Source organism: Sinocyclocheilus grahami, unplaced genomic scaffold, assembly GCF_001515645.1.
Source record: "Sinocyclocheilus grahami isolate Dianchi unplaced genomic scaffold, SAMN03320097.WGS_v1.1 scaffold1143.1, whole genome shotgun sequence".
Classification (NCBI taxonomy): Eukaryota; Metazoa; Chordata; class Actinopteri; order Cypriniformes; family Cyprinidae; genus Sinocyclocheilus; species Sinocyclocheilus grahami.
In genome coordinates, this window is record NW_015506322.1 from 271,649 (window position 1) to 291,099 (window position 19,451).

At 33.7% G+C, this 19,451-nt stretch overlaps 1 protein-coding gene and 1 long non-coding RNA gene across 2 annotated transcripts in view; one reads left to right on the forward strand and one right to left on the reverse strand.

The window, feature by feature from the left end:
- Positions 1 to 527: 527 nt before the first annotated feature.
- The window catches only part of LOC107567298 (glutamate receptor ionotropic, kainate 2-like), a 48,339-nt gene continuing 29,415 nt past the window's right edge, over positions 528 to 19,451 (reverse strand). Inside the window, exons 6-7 of the mRNA XM_016252960.1 lie at positions 1,561 to 1,786; positions 528 to 580 (exon numbers count right to left, since the gene is read on the reverse strand). Of these exons, the coding sequence (XP_016108446.1) occupies positions 528 to 580; positions 1,561 to 1,786 (279 nt within the window). The remainder of the gene's footprint in view (positions 581 to 1,560; positions 1,787 to 19,451) is intronic.
- LOC107567299 (uncharacterized) lies at positions 10,653 to 13,561 on the forward strand. The gene is made up of 3 exons (XR_001606623.1): positions 10,653 to 10,729; positions 11,930 to 11,964; positions 13,334 to 13,561. It is a non-coding gene; the product is annotated as an uncharacterized lncRNA (long non-coding RNA).

The window sequence follows — 19,451 nt, forward strand, 5'->3', positions numbered from 1 at the left end:
ATAAAAAAAAACTAAACAAAAAAAACAGACAGACAGTGCAGGAAGCCACTAATGCTCATCAGATCACATTATTGAATGAAAAAATAACAGAAATTATGATTATAAGTAAAAATGTGTAAATACTATATATCCTAACAGTCACAAAGATGCACACATATGAAGTCAGAAGAGGAGAAAGTGTGAAATTACCAATGTTGTGGAGTGTAATGAAAAAGTAGTGCAACAAATTACTGTTGCCAGGGAGTAATAAGTAAAGCAAAAAGTATTACTTTTCAAAGTAGTAACACATTTTGAGTAAAAAGGCCAACTCTGCAAATGGAAATCTAATTTTATTTTTTAATACTTCTCCAAAATGGTATCGTGCCTATTCTGTGACCTATATGTGCTCTAGAGGAATATGAAGAAATCATAGAAACCCTAATTCCCTCTTCTACAAACCCACGATAAGGAAAGTGTTTTAGGGTCATTGTGTTAAGATGTCTTACAGCGGTATCATGTACAATTCTGGATGTTTTCAGACTCAAGTCTTACTGAGGACAGTTGTTTTTTTCTTCTTCTATATTTCTGCTGCTGACACAGCCTGCAGCCGCATGTATAACAGGATTAAGACAATCTGCTACTGAGACTGATAATCTTATGCACAGGAGGGGAAATGCCTCACAGTTTCTCTTTTCATTTATTTATCTCATCCATTCGTCTATTTCATGCACGCTTGCCTCGGGGTCCGCGTTTCTGCACATTCACTGAGCTGCTGAGCGGCGTACAGAGACGCTAACCTCAACTGCTTCACCTTCACCGACAGAGTAAGACAGTCATTAATCAAAATGAAATGAAGATTCGACGCTGCAGTCTGAGAGAAACACACTTTGAGGAGAATATACTTCTGCATGGCAGAGATGTGTTGATAAACGACTGTGTCTCTCATTTCAATCAGTCTGTTCAATGATTCATGTTTTTGTTGAGATGTCTGACGAATACTTTTTGAAAGGTAATGCCGCTGAGACTAAGTGTTTTGGCAAAATAGAAATTGTTTTCAGTTGATTATGCAAATTTGTTCAGCTCTGGGCAAATGGCTGACTGATTATTGATTAGGGCAGTCAAGTCAATATCTGCAGCATCAATTCAAGTCATTGTTTCAGATATTGATTGACAATAGAAGAGCCACTGTAGCTTTAGTGATCACTATTTTGAAAAAAAATTAATAAAAAATAAGTAAATTCCTGATGCAAAATGAAGAATTCCACTAATTAAATGGCTATGTACCACATAATGACATGAAATATTAACTAAAATTATTGACTGCAAAAAGTTCAGTCCTGGAATTGTTGCTTTAAAGAGAGATTTCTGCCTGATTTAACCCACATAAAATAATTTTGCTGCTGTAAATTAGTGCTATTTGGTGCTATAAAGTTTTTAGATTGATTCAGCAGTATTATTATGTATTTGAATAAATTTGTTTAATTTAAATTAAAACTTAAAACATGAAACTATAATGCAGTTTTAAATTCAATTCAGTTGTTAGGTAAATATGGACTGATAAATATGATAAATATGCCTTACCCATTGGGGTGCCGACCCCGTAGGCCTTGGAGTCTATGAGGCCTCCGATCTGCGTGAGGTTGCAGTTGCGCTGAGTGACAAATTCGATGGTGGTGGACTCCATAAGGAAAGCATAATCAGAGGTGAGCACACGTTCGATTCCTTCCTCGATGCTCTTCACCATCACCGAATGTCTTCGACTGCTCATGAACTCCCACATCTTATCATAAGTGGAGATCTTTGATTTCTGGGACAAGAAGTCAAATTCATTATCAGACTTTTAATACATAATGCTATTTGACAGACAATATGCTGTCCTTCTAATATGACATTACATTTTAACATGTCAATAATAAACAGTAAATACAATTGGGAATAAACAGAACACAAAATTTGAGCCCAAACCAAAAACAACAACAACAACAATAATAATAATATTAATAATAATAATAATATAAAACTCCAGTACCCAATGTTATAATCTTAAATATAAAAAGGATTTGGATAGACACTGAAACACACAACAGCAAAATACTGACAACTTCTAAAATGAAAATGGACATACTTTAGAAATGTAAAAGTTAGAACTGTAATTTTCATAATTTATTAAATAATGTTGCAGGTAACTGAATTCAATCCCATGACAGAACTTTAATTTATCACTAAATGATAGAGAAAGAATTTTCAGAGAAATGCCTTTTTAATGACAACTTAATTTGTAATTGAAATCAAGAGGAGCTAATAAAAGTAAAGTCATTTGCACTCTTTGTATGAATAACTTTTGTTGCATGCAGAGCCGATCCTCCCTATACACAAAATACGCAAGCTGCGTAGGGCCCCCGAAACACCCTTGCTCTCAAATATGATTTAATTTTATTTTCGTTTTTGAATTTGGCCAGAGGTTATGAAAACATGAATGATAATTTATTGTAATGCTGTGCGCTGTCGCCCTGTCTACGTAAAAATCTGTCAAATCATGTAATGTGAAAGTCTTACAGTCTTGCTTGAGACAAAAAAAAAACAAGTTGAATGCGTACCGAGCTGCAGAAGAGACACTGTTTCTCAAGCGCTTTCTGCGATAATATCATGAATTATATATATAAAAAAAAAATAACTCTTTGAATTCACAATTATGCACATCAAACGATTCACAGATCTTTGTCTCTAAAATAGTATGCCTGAAATTTTTATGAGATCACATTTAATTATCAATAAACCACCCACAGACCAGCTTTTCTCACTCACACTGCTCTCTTGCTGGGAACACAAAGCATATGCAGGTAATTTTTAAAATAATCTTTTTAAGAAGAATCATACAGCTATTGGTTAAAATGTCATATGTTTGCCCCCTTTACATGATTACTACTGCATAAATTGTGGCAGAAGCACACAAATCTGTTTATGACTAATCCTGACTAATCTCCAAAACTGAAATGTGTACTGACAGCATGCAAAATTCAGCAGACAAAATAATACCATCTTATTCCAGAAGAACTACAAATAAACCCCAAATCAACTTAGATATTAAGGTTAGTAGCGAGAGAAACGGTTGCCGATTGCAAAGAATCTTCAACCATTTTAAACTCAGGTCTTTTTGTGCCTCTGATAACTCATCTGATGGCATTTGAAACCTAATTAAGTCACATACTCAAGGTCCTGCCTGCCATTATTGTGTGTAATGACTTTTTGTGGCCGGTCGATATTTTAGATCAACTGGGTGATTTGCCAAGTGCCTATCGAACTACAAATAAACCCCAAATCAACTTAGATATTAAGGTTAGTAGCGAGAGAAACGGTTGCCGATTGCAAAGAATCTTCAACCATTTTAAACTCAGGTCTTTTTGTGCCTCTGATAACTCATCTGATGGCATTTGAAACCTAATTAAGTCACATACTCAAGGTCCTGCCTGCCATTATTGTGTGTAATGACTTTTTGTGGCCGGTCGATATTTTAGATCAACTGGGTGATTTGCCAAGAGCCTATCAGAATCTTCTGGCGTTACCCTTGACAAATCAGCCGATTGCACATGTAGACTACACCTGCTGATGAGGCAAAACCATGGGGGCCGAGATAGATAGACAGAAAGAAAGAGATGGAAATTAAAATCTCAAGGAATAAATAACCAAATGCATATTTCTTCTCATTGGTTTATTGTACTATTCAACTTGTATACATAGATTTTTGTGAAGGCAGTCCACTAGGTTTTGGAGCAGAGCTTACCATTTATTTTAGATCAACTGGGTGATTTGCCAAGTGCCTATCAGAATCTTCTGGAGTTACCCTTGACAAATCAGCCGATTGCACATGTAGACTACACCTGCTGATGAGGCAAAACCATGGGGGCCGAGATAGATAGACAGAAAAAAAGAGATGGAAATTAAAATCTCAAGGAATAAATAACCAAATGCATATTTCTTCTCATTGGTTTATTGTACTATTCAACTTGTATACATAGATTTTTGTGAAGGCAGTCCACTAGGTTTTGGAGCAGAGCTTACCATTGGACCATATGCAATAAAACAATATATATATATATTAGAGATGTACCGATTGCAATTTTCTTGGCCGATTCCGATTTCCGATTTTTTTGGAAGTGTGACCTGCCGATACCGATTTTTGCAGATTCCGATTTTCTTTCTAAGAACTATAATTGACAGCATATACATACAAAAATCGATGCAAATTTCAATGCAACAATCATTTACATAATAAAATACATTATTAAACATTACAATTCCCCCAATCTGGACTAAGTTACAGATTTTCTCTCACTTAAACAGCTCTCAAAATAAAGTGCTCTGTGACTGGAAAGAGGAAGAAATAGTTAACTTAAAATGAGTTGCTGTATGTAACAAAACAGATGTAATTTCCCACTATGTTTATAAATGGAAATTTTTCCCCCAACCTTAATTAAATGCGTCATCTTTCACATCAAATTCTTACTTTGTTTAAATTAATTCAGTTAGAATAATAAGAAACTGTAGAGTTGTTACAATTCAAATTAAATTAGTATTTTTAGCCGGCAATAAGTATTAGTATTTTTAGCCGGCAATAAAAGGATCTACTCGGAATCGGCAAGACGTGAGACTGACCGGCCAGTCACCGATCCGGGCTGGTCATGTGAAAAGTTGGCTGATCAATCGGTGCATCTTTAACATATATATATATATATATATAAATATATATACATACATACTTACATTTTTTTCACAATACAAGGAAACTATATTTTAGTAGGATGTTTTTTAGCACACAAACATTACTTAGACACACACTTGATCATGTCTGACAAAATTATTCTGCTTTTTGATATCGAACCAACCTCCACAATCCTTTAAGTGTGAGGTGAAGAAGTCCCTCTGTGTCACTTCTCTAGTATTTCTCTCTCATTTTCACGCCATTCTTCCTGTGATGCTATCTGTGTATTGCGGTTGATTGTGTGGATTGATTAGCAGTGATTTGTCGATCAGTGATCATGCTCAAGTGTTCACAGATTGCACTACTTTAATATGCTCTTGGTTCTCGGTCTGTTCTGAGGCTTTGATTAATTTACTGCACACTACAATCAGACCCGACGCATCCTCCTCTGTTGCTGTTATTCTTACAGATGACAAGATAATGAAAATGGAACAAATGCATTATCTGTTATGACTCTGAGAAAAATGGTAGAAAAATTAGTTGGTTCTGATAAATAGACGTTATCGTGGGAGTGATGTGCTTTCTTTTAATAAAAGAAGGACATGTTCCAGAAAATATTTAACTAGCTTTTTTGACTGATAAGGGACATCCATCAGTTTTCACTGAGAATCATACAACAAAACATGCAGCATTATTGATGTATTGGATGTGTAAAAGTAAACATATGAATGTTGTTGACTCCTGTGTGGACATTTTATTTTCCATTTTGCTTATATAGTATTGCAGGGATGACATATTTATGTAGGCCAAAACCTGGAAACAAATTAGCATTTTAGCACTTCTGGTTCCATCGTTCCAAAGTCAATGGGTTTTGCTAACAGGTTTTTGGTAAATGCCTGAAATAAGATCTGTAGTGAACACAAGATCAAGATATTTTCTTGTTTTGCTAAATGGCATAAAATAGCACCATGTGATTTTGTAAAACATTTACTTATCTTGAAAGAGGACGATTGCTAACAAGTGTCTAAAAAGGTTTGTTAAACAAAGACTGAAAGAGAGTTCAGAAGGTAATTGGTGATGATGATAAAGTCATGTGACTGTGGTGTAGTTTATGTATAGCTTACACTTTTTGCTTTTGGTGGTTTTATTTAGGCATCATGTTGTGTTAATTTGTGAAAATTCTCAAAAAAAAAAAAAGTTTAAGAATCACTTAGTTTTGTTGATCACAGATCTTATGTTCTGCAAAAATCTAAAAGCCAATGGAAAACTCCTATTGGGTATTGGTTGAGGGAACCAGGGTGATGCAAATTTCTGGGTTGGCCTGCAAATATACGTCATCACTGCACCACTCTGTTGGCTGGGACAGTGGTGGTGCTTAAAGAATGACTGGCGGTTCAAATTCCCAGACAATTAAAAAGTATGCTGCACCCATGTTAGCTATCCTTTACTTCATGCAGCTGATGCTTAAACTGCCATAGAACGACTTCAAACCATCACATAAATATTAAAATAGAGCACTCTAAATCTTAATTGATGTCTAAATGTGTCCACATCTCTGCCTAAGAACTCAGGCCTGGAGTATCCAGAGCTGAATGTTAAGCAGTACGAGCTTACATTAGAGTGAAATGGCCCATTATTACTTAATACACTTTAATGTTGTGTAAAACACATTTAAACTGCGTTTAAACTCCACTTATCATATGTGATGGTGAAGTACTACTACATAACGGTGTCATATTAAAACAGAAGACTAGGAAGCTTTAGGGGTTTGTTTTTGAGCTGAAATGCAGTGTAGTTCTCAGGTTTGTAGATGTTGGAGCAGTGGCATACAATAGACAATATATTTAAATGTATTTACATTGATTTCATATTAAATCATGTGTTATTACCTTGTTATAACATGAAAATCAATTCTCGTTGATGTTCTGATTTGAACATATATTTTACACAAATCAATTCAAGTAATCAAGGTATTAAATCAAGATTGAAAGATACAAGCATGAACATTGAACAGGCTTTAAAAAAAAACAAAGGATAAGAAGAGAAGAACAAAAGGAAAGAATGGAGGGAAGAAAACTGTATCACTAATGAGTTCTTTATGTGTTGTTTCGTTGAATGGCAGAGGACTAACACAATACCAGAAAATGGAGAGATTAATATATTTGACTAAAAATGGTGATGTATTATGTTTACAAGAAACTTTTTGGGGAGAAAAAAATAAGTGATGAAATAAGAAAATGATGGGATGGAGAAATGTATCTGAATTGTGATTTGGAGAGGAAGGGGGGTGTTGTGATATTAATCAAAAGAGGGGTTTTTGAGGCAAATGAAGTAGAATATAAAGACACGAATGGTAGAATTATAATAGTTAAATTAATATATAAAGGCAAAGAAATACAAGTGTGCAACATCCATGCACCAAATGAAGAAAAAGAAAAATTAGTATTTTACAAAAGCTTGAATATGTTAAAAATCAATCAAGAAATAGTCAAATTATTAAATTAACGTGTTAAATGCATTAAATAAAACAAAGGTATTCAATGTGTTTAATCAAATTGCAATTATTACATATTTATTAATGTATCATTATTCTGTTATAAAAGCAATGTAATCGGGATAAATCACATTTTTTGTAGATGTTAGAACATGTTAATAGAGTCCTTCTCAAGGAAAAGAAAAAAAATCTAAATCTGCATCAAAATTGTGATCTCAATGCAAAATTTTCGATAACTCTTTCTTTTCTCACAATTTATAGATATAATCATACGTAGAGATGTTTTCGCTACTGGCCTGGAGTTTTGCTCATGAGTGATATTTCATATATGTTTAGCTTCAATAATAATTCTATTCCACCATGAAAATACATTTTTGTTGACGTTCCGACTTATAAACATATTTTGTACACAAATCAATTGTGTGATTGCCAAATCAAAAGTAACTGTTATGACCAGCATTTAAAAATCACAGAAGGAATAGTCAAATTAAATAAATGTGTTAAATGCATTAAATAAACAATGATGTTTAATTAGTTGCAGTTGTTAAATGTTCATTTTGCTAATACTAATTGTTATATATTATATATTTCTGTGGTGTAAACTGAATGTATTGAGCCATAAATCCAGCAAAAATAATAAGACTCTCACTAAATCTTTGAGTTCTCCAGCACACAGTGCTGTGTAGATTGCACGTCTTTTCTCTATGTGAGATATTCCACCGAGAGGCCGTGTGCAATGAAGGAGATCAGTCCAAAACAAACATCTCCTGGCCTTACCCATAGCTCAGCCACTGATAATGATGCTGGAAACTGCAGCAGGCAGGTGGCTGTCCATTTTAATTCACATTCTCATTATATTGGCACACGCAGGAAGGCGACAGTCTTTGTGAAGCGTACGGCAGTTTAACAGAATAAATCTCTCACACAGACCAAAATGTGAAGATATTTTTTAAAAAAAAGAAAGAAAAAAAAGCTGTTAACAATTCAATTTTCAAAAAGCAGACGCGTAGGTTGTGCCGTGAGAAAGAACCACAGAGATTATGTGCACAAGGAAAGGAGCATCCACAGGGAAGGGCGAGTGATTATGTATGCAAGTTTGTGTGTGTGTGTAATGGTAGAAAGTCTTCTGACTCTCTATTGTTAGACTCATCAAAATGCCTTTGATTAGGCCTCATATAAATACATAACACGTAACTGCATCTTTTTGAAATATCAGATGTGCCTTGTCTACGTATATACCCTATCCACAACATTAAAAAAACATAGAAATGTTTATTGATTCTTAGCAAAATTTCTATCAGCATATTTCATGAAAGTACAGATTTTCAATAACTCCACCGCACTGCCTGATCTGAGCACTCGGATGTCAAAGGAAAGAACAACAGAGATGGATGAAGATCTGGAAATCTCTGAGCAGAATACTGGAAATGCAGACCTCCTATATAGTAACACTTTAGTTTAAGGACAGATTCTCACTATCAACTAGCATTCATATTACTACCATACTGGATGTTTATGGTACCCATACCTAAACTTAACTACTACCTTTCTAACTATTAATAAGCAGTAAATCACAACATGCATATTGTGTATTTACTTTGTAGTTAAATAATTATAATTGTTTTATGATAACAGAAAAGTAATTAATTATTTACTGCGTAAATACTAAATCTATTGTCTTTAGGATTTAGTAAATAGCAGTACATACTGCAAAAATTTACAGATTAAAGGGGTCCTATTATGCTTTTTGAAAACACACACATACACATACACACACACATACACTGAAACGTCCTGTAAAATCTGTGATTGCAAAGGTTATGCATGATTTTCTAATTATTAAACATTCTCAGGGTTCTGAATCGTGCTCAAATTGGCATGGCAAAATTGATACCATCATTAATATTTACAGCTGAGCAGACGAAACTCATGGTTATGGTAAGGGGGTGCGTCATTTCCGGAACATGTTTTAAGTGGTTCACAAAACCACAATGCACTGGGTCAGCTAGCCAATCAGAGCACATTTCATAATTCGGAAGGAGGGGTTTCAACAAGTGTTTGAGACAGACTGGGAAGAGATGTGCTGCAATTACGTAAAACGAGAAAAATGATGTGTTTTGGAACAATCAAGCATGGAAATCTATTCTAGCACACCACAAAAACAAAATAAAGACTTCATAAAAGGGCAGAGTAGGATCACTTTAAATAAATAAATATGGTGGTCCCCAAATGGGTGGTTTTAGGGCAGTTGTTATCTACTTTCATGGGGCAAGTTTGTCATCTAAGTGTAGCTTAGCAAACCCACACAAACTTTTTTTTTTTTTTTCATGAAAGCTGTCTGAACTGTCAATAGTCTTTTTATTTGAATGTCTTTGAATTGCTGATTAATTTAAGCACAAATGTTTCAAGTACAGATGAAAAATACTGCCTATTCAGTGTCATCCAGAGCTAGAGCTGCATAAGGCAGCTTGCACAGTCCTGACATCAGGGGCTCAACTGCACATTTTTCCCGAGGGGTATGCAAGATCAGTGTCTGCGCCCCCCTGTATTCTAGTAGCCTCTAACACTAACTCGCGCAGAAAACTTTCTGCAAGTCAGTGACCAAAAAGCCCATTACTAGCTTGTGCATGGAAGGATACAAACTCATCAGGAGTGAAAGAAGTGACAAAGGTTTGAACCCCTATTTTTTGTCAAAGTTCAGCATTGTTTAGTATTGAAGTATGAAGTAGAAAGAGTTTTCAACTCATTGAATCTACTTGAATCACACAGATGGCCTATTTTGAATTCAAAATGGCAATTTTCAGTGAAAGGTGGCTAGTTTGTATCCTTGTTTACAATCTTAGTTTCTCTCAAATGTAAATCAAAGTAAAACAAATAAAAACAAGAAAAAAAGAAAAAGAAAAGTGTGTCACATAACATCCCCTTTAACTCCTGATGGCAGACCCCAGACAGTAAAACACATTTTTTTTTGATTATTCATTTTTATTTTATAACACTATTGCTCACTTTTTAGTTAGGTAATTTGAATATATATATATACATATATATATATATATATATATATATAAAATTAATTTCTTATTATGTTATGTACTCGATAACTTAAAGGTTTGGTGTTTTTATTGCTCCTTAGATCTGTGTTGGACTGTAATGTTGGCGAACACTAAGGCCAGTGTTATCAGAGGACTTGCTAACATGAAGAAAACAGTCCAGAGGTCTGTAATTATACGTAATTAACGGATTTTAACTTAATTACTTAATTTAAACTTTAGTAATTTTAACTGCTTCTATTAATTTAAATTCTTTAAGATTGCTGCGTGATAACTAGCCCTTAAGGCTGCATGCATTTATTTGATCAAAAATAAAGTTCAAAAATAAATCTTGTGAAATATTATTCTGTTCTACTAATAAATTAATTTCTTATTATGTTATGTACTCGATAACTTAAAGGTTTGGTGTTTTTATTGCTCCTTAGATCTGTGTTGGACTGTAATGTTGGCGAACACTAAGGCCAGTGTTATCAGAGGACTTGCTAACATGAAGAAAACAGTCCAGAGGTCTGTAATTATACGTAATTAACGGATTTTAACTTAATTACTTAATTTAAACTGTTAATTTTAATTGTTTTAAGATTGCTGCGTGATAATTAGTGTGATGAGCTAGCAATGTTAATGTTTAAGTGCTAACACTTTAGGCTGCATGCATTTATTTGATCAAAAATAAAGTTAAAAAAAGTAATATTGTGAAATATTATTGCAATGTGAAATAACTATTTTCTATTTGAATATATTTTAAAATGTAGTTTATGCCTGTGCATTTTCAGCATCGTTACTGCAGTCTTTAGTGTCACATGATCCTTCAGAAATCATTCTAACATGCTGATTTAGTGCTGCATTTTTATTGGTACTCAGTTATCAATAATGGTTCTTATTATTATCGTATTTGCTGCTTAATATTTCCTGGAAACATTTTTATAATTCTTTGATTAATAGAAAGTTCAAAATAACATAATTTATTTGAAATACATATGTTTTTAAACATTATAAATGTTTTTAATTTTATAAATTTAATGCCTATATGCTGAATAAAAACAGTAATTTCTATTAAATAACACACACACACACACACACACACACACACACATCAATCAATTACTTTTTACAATATATTCACAAAGAAAATAAACATTTTAACTGATAATAACTTTTAAAATTGTAATTAAATGTATTTCTGTGATGGCAAAGCTGAATAAATAACTTTTAATTCATCAATAAATCCTGAAAAAAGTATCACAGGTTCCCCCAAAAATTAAACAGCACAACTGTTTCCAACACTGAGCTTTGATCAAAGCAATAAATAATATTTTGAAGTACATTAATATAGAAAACCATTATTTAAAATTGTAATACTTTACAATATTACTGTTTTTTTCTGAATTTTTGATCATATAAATGCTGGCTTGATAAGCAAGAGACTTATTGTAAAAACATTAAAAGTAGTAATGTGTCCAAACTTTTGACCAGCCCAGTCCCCTTATTAAGCAGGCAGAATGCTTTAAGGTGCATCCTGAATGATAAAAACAGAGAGGGACACTGAAGAGACATGTTTTACATTATATCGTTTGGTATGGATTTTTATTTATAAAATATTTGCCAAAAGATGGTTTTATTTCTGATAACAGTATGCTCCATGTTAATTGAGTAAATTAATTGAGAAATTGTCCAGCAACACTATATAACAATTTGTTTCAATTTCAGGTTCCACCTGAGAGCCGGGACTGTCAAATAGTAAGGTGAGTCCCTATTTATTTATTTTTTTTGAAGTGTTCAGTGCAGGTTGAGATATTCAAGCTATTTGAATGCCACAATGGATAATTGAGTATTGAAAATATTGAGTGCCTGATAATGTTACTAGTGCGGTTCAAAACACACTGTTTGTTAGGACCGATTGTGGCTTGCAGCTTTCTGGAGAAATGCTCCTTCAAATAACTTCACACTCAGCATCCTGAACAATATACCTGTTATAACAGTCATAGTCCTCTAGCAATGCTATAGTCTGTGTGTCATTTGGGCACAAACTATTTTTTCATCTCAAGTCGGTGATTAAAGTAAGTGTGTAATGGAAAATTACAGGAAAATAAAAAATGCTTACCATGGATAACATTTATGATGTGGAAAAGCATATACAAGTGCATGCATAATTATCATATTCTGATCATATTTTTTAAGCACTTTACCAATTTCAAACCACATCAATAACTATTCATTTAGTTTACAATCATATATCTTATAATTATATAATCAATAAGAACTGGAAGTGAAAAATGCTCACTGATGCTCCAGAAGGAAACACAATGCATTAAGGGGGTGAAAACGTTTGTGTACATTTTTCTTATTTTGCCTAAATATATATTTGTTCATTTAGTACTGCCTTTCAGAAGCTACAGAAGATACTTACATGTTTCCCAGAAGACAACATAAGTTCAATTTACACTGATCTTCAAATTCAAAAAGTTTTCACCCCCTTAATGCATTGTGTTTCCTTCTGGAGCATCAGTGAATGTTTGAACCTTCTGTAATAGTTGCATATGAGTCCCTCAGTTGTTCTCAGTGTGAAAAGATGGACCTCAAAATCATAGTCATTGTAGGAAAGGGTTCAAATACACAGAAATGCTGAAAAAGCAACACATTTGTGGGACCAGAAGTATTTTTCTGAAGAACAGCAGGCAGTTCAACTGTTCAGGACAAACAAGGGACTCATGAACAACTATCACTAAACAAAAAAAAACAAAAAAACAAAAGCAAGCTGTGGATCATTCAGGTAACAACACAGTATTAAGAATCAAGTGTATGTAAACTTTTGAACGGGGTCATTTTTATAAAGTCAACTATTATTTTCTCTTGTGGACAATATATTTTATGTGAAATATCTGATTCAGGCCAGTACTAAATCAAAAATAACATGCATTTTGTATGATCCCTCTTTTGGTAAAATAAGTAACATTTTGCAGATTCTGCAAGGTGTATGTAAACTTTTGATCTTATGTGTGTGTGTGTGTGTGTATATATATAGTATGTGTGTGTATATGTACAGTATGTATGTATGTCTATATGTGTATATATGGCAATAACATTTGTGTCCACATTTAATGTTTTTTTTAGAGACAATGAAAAGGAGGGAACTGTCTTTTAAGCTGTGGCTTCAGACGGAGGGCTCGCATTTACGTCACAAACAGCATTGCAGAGGACTCTATTACAGCTAGAACCAACTCAAGCACACAATGGTGACACACATTTATAAGAACTCCCTGTGATATGAAAGTTTCCCTGTGGTAGTTATTCAGATTCTTCTCATTCTCATTGTGTAGCACTGGTTTAAAGGGTTAGTTCACCCAAAAAATGAAAATTCTGTCATTAATTAGTCACCCTCATGTCGTTCTAAACCCGTAAAGACCTCCGTTCATCTTCGGAACACAAATTAAGTTGGAACTACTACGATCAAGGTCCAGAAACGTAGCAAGGAAATCGGTAAAATAATCCATGTATCCATCCATATTAGTTCCATTGCTGTCTATGGGAGGATCAGAGAGCTCTTGGAATTCATAAAAAATATCTTCATTTGTGTTCCGAAGATGAACGGAGGTCTTACGGGTTTAGAACGACATGAGGGTGACTAATTAATGACAGAATTTTCATTTCTGGGTGAACTAACCCTTTAAGCTTAGTGAATATTACGTACAGTAAGCACTAGAACTAGAGACTTGTGCTACTTGGGGTAGTCTTTTAAATAAACTTTAATTTTGCTTTTTTTGTGCAAAAATTATCAACAGGAAAGAAAATATGCACAGTGGCAAATCTTTTGCATTGTTTTTTTGTAGTAATTCAATCGTTTTAATATGAATATTGTTTTAATAGAGTGTTCAGTACAGTAATTGTCTGTACAGCTAAATCAGTACTTTAAACTTTGTGTTGTCTAAGAGCTTCGTATAACAACTTAACAAAAACATATCAGTGGCATAAGACAGTAAGATATTTAATTATGTATTTTGTAAGATGCTTGTAATCATTGCTTTCATATTTTCTGCTTAAATGCAGTCATAATCTACTTATATTATTTGTATTATCCGGGAACTGTACAAATACTGTGACATATGGACATTACTCTTTTTATTTGTAACAAAGTAACAAGCATTTTCTGTAAAGCTGTATTGAAATATGTATTGTGAAAAGCACTATACAAATAAACTAATTGTATTTGAATTCTAGATATGTATACAACTTATTTTCCACATTTGGCCCAAATCACCATAAAGGTATCTGCATCTGGTCCAGAGCTGGCCCAGTTCTGGTCCAGATCTGGAAAAACAGATCTGTGCCTGTATTGGCCCGTTGTGCCAAAAGACACCAGCCTGAGTCCATTGTGCAGATCTGGACCAGATCTGGCCCAGATGATTTTTGCTCTCTGGGAGCTGATGTCTCTCTTAGCTCTTTTTCACTTTCCACTGGGAAGAAACTCCCAATCACCATCGAGTCAGAATATCTTTGGAGTTCATCACTCTTCAAACCCGGAAGAACGTGATCACGATTCCTACACCACCGAACCGCCAAACCATCAAGACTTTCATCCGAGACTGCATCCGTACGTTCATTCCAGGCCAAGGCAATGCAAGTATCGTACATTTAACTAACCAAAACAGAGGATTAGTATAAGCTATAGACCCTGTTCTAAAACGGCGCTGATGGTTTCACTCAGGTGGTTAACTGACTCTTCTCATAGCTTCATTCTCTGTTTTTTTTTCCTGATGGCTTCATCCATCAAGCCTCATTTGCCCTTTCACATGTATGATTGTTTGTTTGTTTGTTAGACTAGTTTGTGTTAGTGTTTAGTTAATAAAACTCTCGTGCACAAATTACATGAGTTTCTGATTCTGCCTTGCAAATTAATGTCAAATGGTATAACAATAAGGTGTACATTTTTAATAATGTAATTAAAAATTGCCTGACATGATTTGCTTTCATGAAGCAGGCTCTGAACAAACACTTTTCACCGTACCATTTCAACCTGAAATCTCACTGTGACCAGTGTAAAGGTATAATTCACTGTAATCATACATGTTATTATTTGACTTAAATTCAAAGTAATAAAATAAAGTAAGGAGTATTTAGTGCTGGGCAACGATTAATCGTGATTAATCACATCCAAAATTAAAGTTTTTGTGTACATAATATGTGTACTGTGTGTATTTATTATGTATATATAAATATACACACATGCATGAATATATTTAAGAAAATATGTTATGTTTATATATTAAATATATTTATATAAAATATAAATGATATGAATATAAATGTATACATGTAAATACATGTAAATATTTTCAAAATAAATACTGTATGTGTGTGTCTTTATATATACATAATACATATACATAGTACACACACATATATTATATAAACACACACTTTTATTTGGGATTAATCATGGCCCAGCTCTAGGAATATTTCTCAATCCACAGTGAAGTGAAGTTTAATAAAGAACTGTACCTATATTCTGTACATAAATGTTGTGCAACAACAATACATTATCACTAAATTAATTGCATTTTAAATATAGCCTGAATTCCTAAAAAAAGAAAAATACAGCAAACTGAAAATTACCAATGCCTGAATTATATAAAAAAAATATAAAAAATGTGGCACATGAAATTTGAAGTCCTCCACTGTATTTGTCAATTAATAGACTTATTAATTAATTCAGTCTTGTCATTCTTTTAGAAGACAATACAATCCTGAAACTGATATGGTAAAACTTTAAGGTGTAGTTACATGTACTTACTATAGCAATAATCCTAACCCTAAACCAAACTCTAACCCTAATATTAAGAATAAATACATGCAGTTAATTAATTACTATAACAATGTCACCAAAGTGTAACCATTGACACTGCAAAATTACATTCAATATGTATTCATATATTTTCATTATTACCATTCTATAAGCATAACTATTACATAAAATGTTATAATTATTATTAAAAATGTACAACTTATTGTTATACCAGATGTTCCATTATTAAAAAATGGAAATGATAAAAAAATATAATAATTACATTTTAAAACGACAATGATCTGAACATAGAGTAACAAATGACAATTTAAATATATTTTTTTAACGTGTAAACATTTTTCTACACATTATGACTGTGCCACCTTTTATCATCTAGCGTCACTTCAACCAAAAAAAGTGGCAAGACAAAACAGTGGCATTTGTGTGTTTTTAAAATTTGTTTTAGCAAGAAAAAAGATTCCAAAACGATTTCAACTGAGATTTCCACCGCAGAATGAACAGTGATTTGAGATGTGCTTGGAAGGGTTAAATCACAAGGGTCTACAAACATCATTGCATCTCTCCACAGGTGGAGCTACTCTCTTTAACTGCTGCTCCGATTCCATCAGGAGCTGTGATTCACTTCCTCTGACTATCTCATCTCAAAGGTCCAGGGGTCCTCCTCATAGGACCCAAGAACGGAAAAACTCACTGAGGATTGATAAGACCAAAATTGCAGAGGAAATATGAGAATCTGCTGCTAAGGGTTTTGAAACTGAGAACTGGCCGCAGGTTCGACGAAAACTTTCTCTATAAATTAAAAAGACGATGATAGCAGCTGAGACGGTCAGCAAACAGTTTCTCCCCGACTCTTACAGAGAGACAGATGTGACTGAGTTACAGCACCCTAGAAACTGAGCAAAGGTGTGCTTCTCTGTGTGAAAGGTTGCCATAGATTGTTTTGATACTGAAGGATAAGAGAGAGAAAAAGAGAGAGCGAGAGAGAGGTCGGGCTGCTTTCCCAGTGAGCCTGCTCCTCTTTTTGATCATAATATCTTTTGAAGCATAGAATGCGGCATACTAGACCTGACAGATAATAAGATGCCTCAGAGCAGAGAAGGACAAAGAAAGCAAACCTCCAGAGAAGAGGAGGACTATATCTGGCCAATACGTCTGCTGTGTTCTCCACCTGCTTTCATGGGTTAGAATATTCTATAATTTAATGTGTCAGCCTTAGGGCAGTATGTTCAGCACGGGGAACGCTTGGCTTCCAGATGGTGGCCACCTAAAATGGTCATAATCTTCAGCTACTATGATATTGAAGCAGATCACAGAATATCTCATGGCTGAAATCTTGATTTTGTTAAAGCTAAGGGTGTTTTGTTTAAGCAAAACATGTTTTATGGCAGGTATATTTGATAGAGGGAAAGCTGTACATTTATGTTGGTTCTACAAAAAACATCGATAAAACTTTCCACTAAGGTTCCATTTGTTAACATTAGTTAACTACATAAGTTAACATGAACTACCGTATTGGCCCGAATATAAGACGACCCTGATTATAAGACGACCCCCCTTTTTCCAGATGTACCTTTTGGAAAAAGGCTTTTTAAAAACCAAATCTTGTTTTTTTTCTATGTAAAACACATTTTGTCTTCAATTATTTTCATATTGCATATTTTTCCTATTTTAATTTTTGTTTTGAAAGTATGGTAAAAACTGGTAAAATGTACCAACAATCACATTTAAAAAATATACACTTTTTGATATACCATTAAAAAAAAAAACAGGTAGCCCATCTGAATTAGGACATTTAGGCTATCCATCTAATAGCAGCCTACCAAAATCTTATTAACAGTAGAAGTTAAATCTTACTGTAGTCTACAAATCTAGGTACTGTTTTAAGTTTTAAAATCACAAAGGGAGTTTGGTCCCATCAGGCTAACGTGACAGTCACGACTCATGCAGCTGTAAGGTTTTACTCGCGATCTATACAACACACATTACATTACGTATTTCATGGCACACTCATATTATGTGTATTTGGAGCCACTATTGTTGTGGGTGTATTATTGACATGTCAAAGTCTAGACCCTGAATATAAGACGACCGCGTTTTTTCAGACGTATTTCCAAGAAAAAAAACATCGTCTTATATTCGGGTCAATACGGTAATACTGAAAAAACACTGAAAAACATAGCATTTATTAATCTTAGTTTATTTTAATACCAACATTTAATGATACTAAAATCAAAAGTTAGACGAAAATAGACGAAATCAAAAAGGTCTAAACTGAGCAAAAATATGAAATGTGGGGGCCATAAATATGCTTAGAATACATTGCAATACAATGACGATTGAGATACAGACTAATAAACGTTCCTCAAAAGCAAGATGTAATATATTCGATACACACTAAAAATGTATGTTTGGATAATCAAGTAAATCTAAGTTGCTTCAGCCAAGTACTTTTTCATCTTGAAATTTTACTAGCAATATAACATTTATTCTCACAGTAACTTAAGATTTTACACTAAATAACATTTTTAGACGTTTGAAGTATGTTAACAATTTAGAGGTATTAGAAATGTGTGTATCAGATAAAGTATTATGAAGAAGTCTTAATGAACCTACCGCTAACATGAAGTGACAATGAACAGTTAACTAACATTAGAGTTTATAAATGTAGCAAACAAATGTATTGCCCATTGTTATGTAATGTTAATTAACACACTATATTGCCAAAAGTATTGGGACACCCACTTCTAATAAACAGGTTTGACTATTTTAGTAATTTTCATGAGTACAAATCTTAATGTTAAAGCACAAAATTATATTCTAGGGAATCGTGCGCTTCTATTTTTATAGAAACAGTTTGGACAGGACCCTATGGCTCTGTGTATAAGGCAAGGTTCAAAAAGAAATGATTGATTCAGTCAGTGTGGAAGAACTTTACTGGTCCCAGCTGAACACATCTGGTGTGACTTCAAATGCAGACCTTGAGCTAAAAATTAATCACCAAACACCAATGAGTTGTACATATGGGTACAGTCATTTTAGACTCTTCCAAAACGGTTGCAACAGAGATGGAAATACAGTTTTTAAATACATTAATTATGTTTCCATCTTTGTTGCCACAGTTTTGGAAGTGCCTTTTTCTGTTCTAACGAAGAGGGTGTCTCAATACTTTTGTCCACATAGTGTATATGTACAAGTCATTGGTGTTACGTAAGCTTACTGTACAAACCAGCTCGATTTCATTGTCATTGTATTCAACATTCAGTATGGTCACACTAGGCAAACTCTTTTTAATGGACAGTTTTCTCTTTCACGTTGGAAGAGACTCTTGCTATGTAATTTAGTTAAAGTTAGCTAACCGGTTGACATGTTTATAGCTAACCTCCTGTGTAATCGGCTTTAATGACAGACATTTAAACTAAACTCTATCGC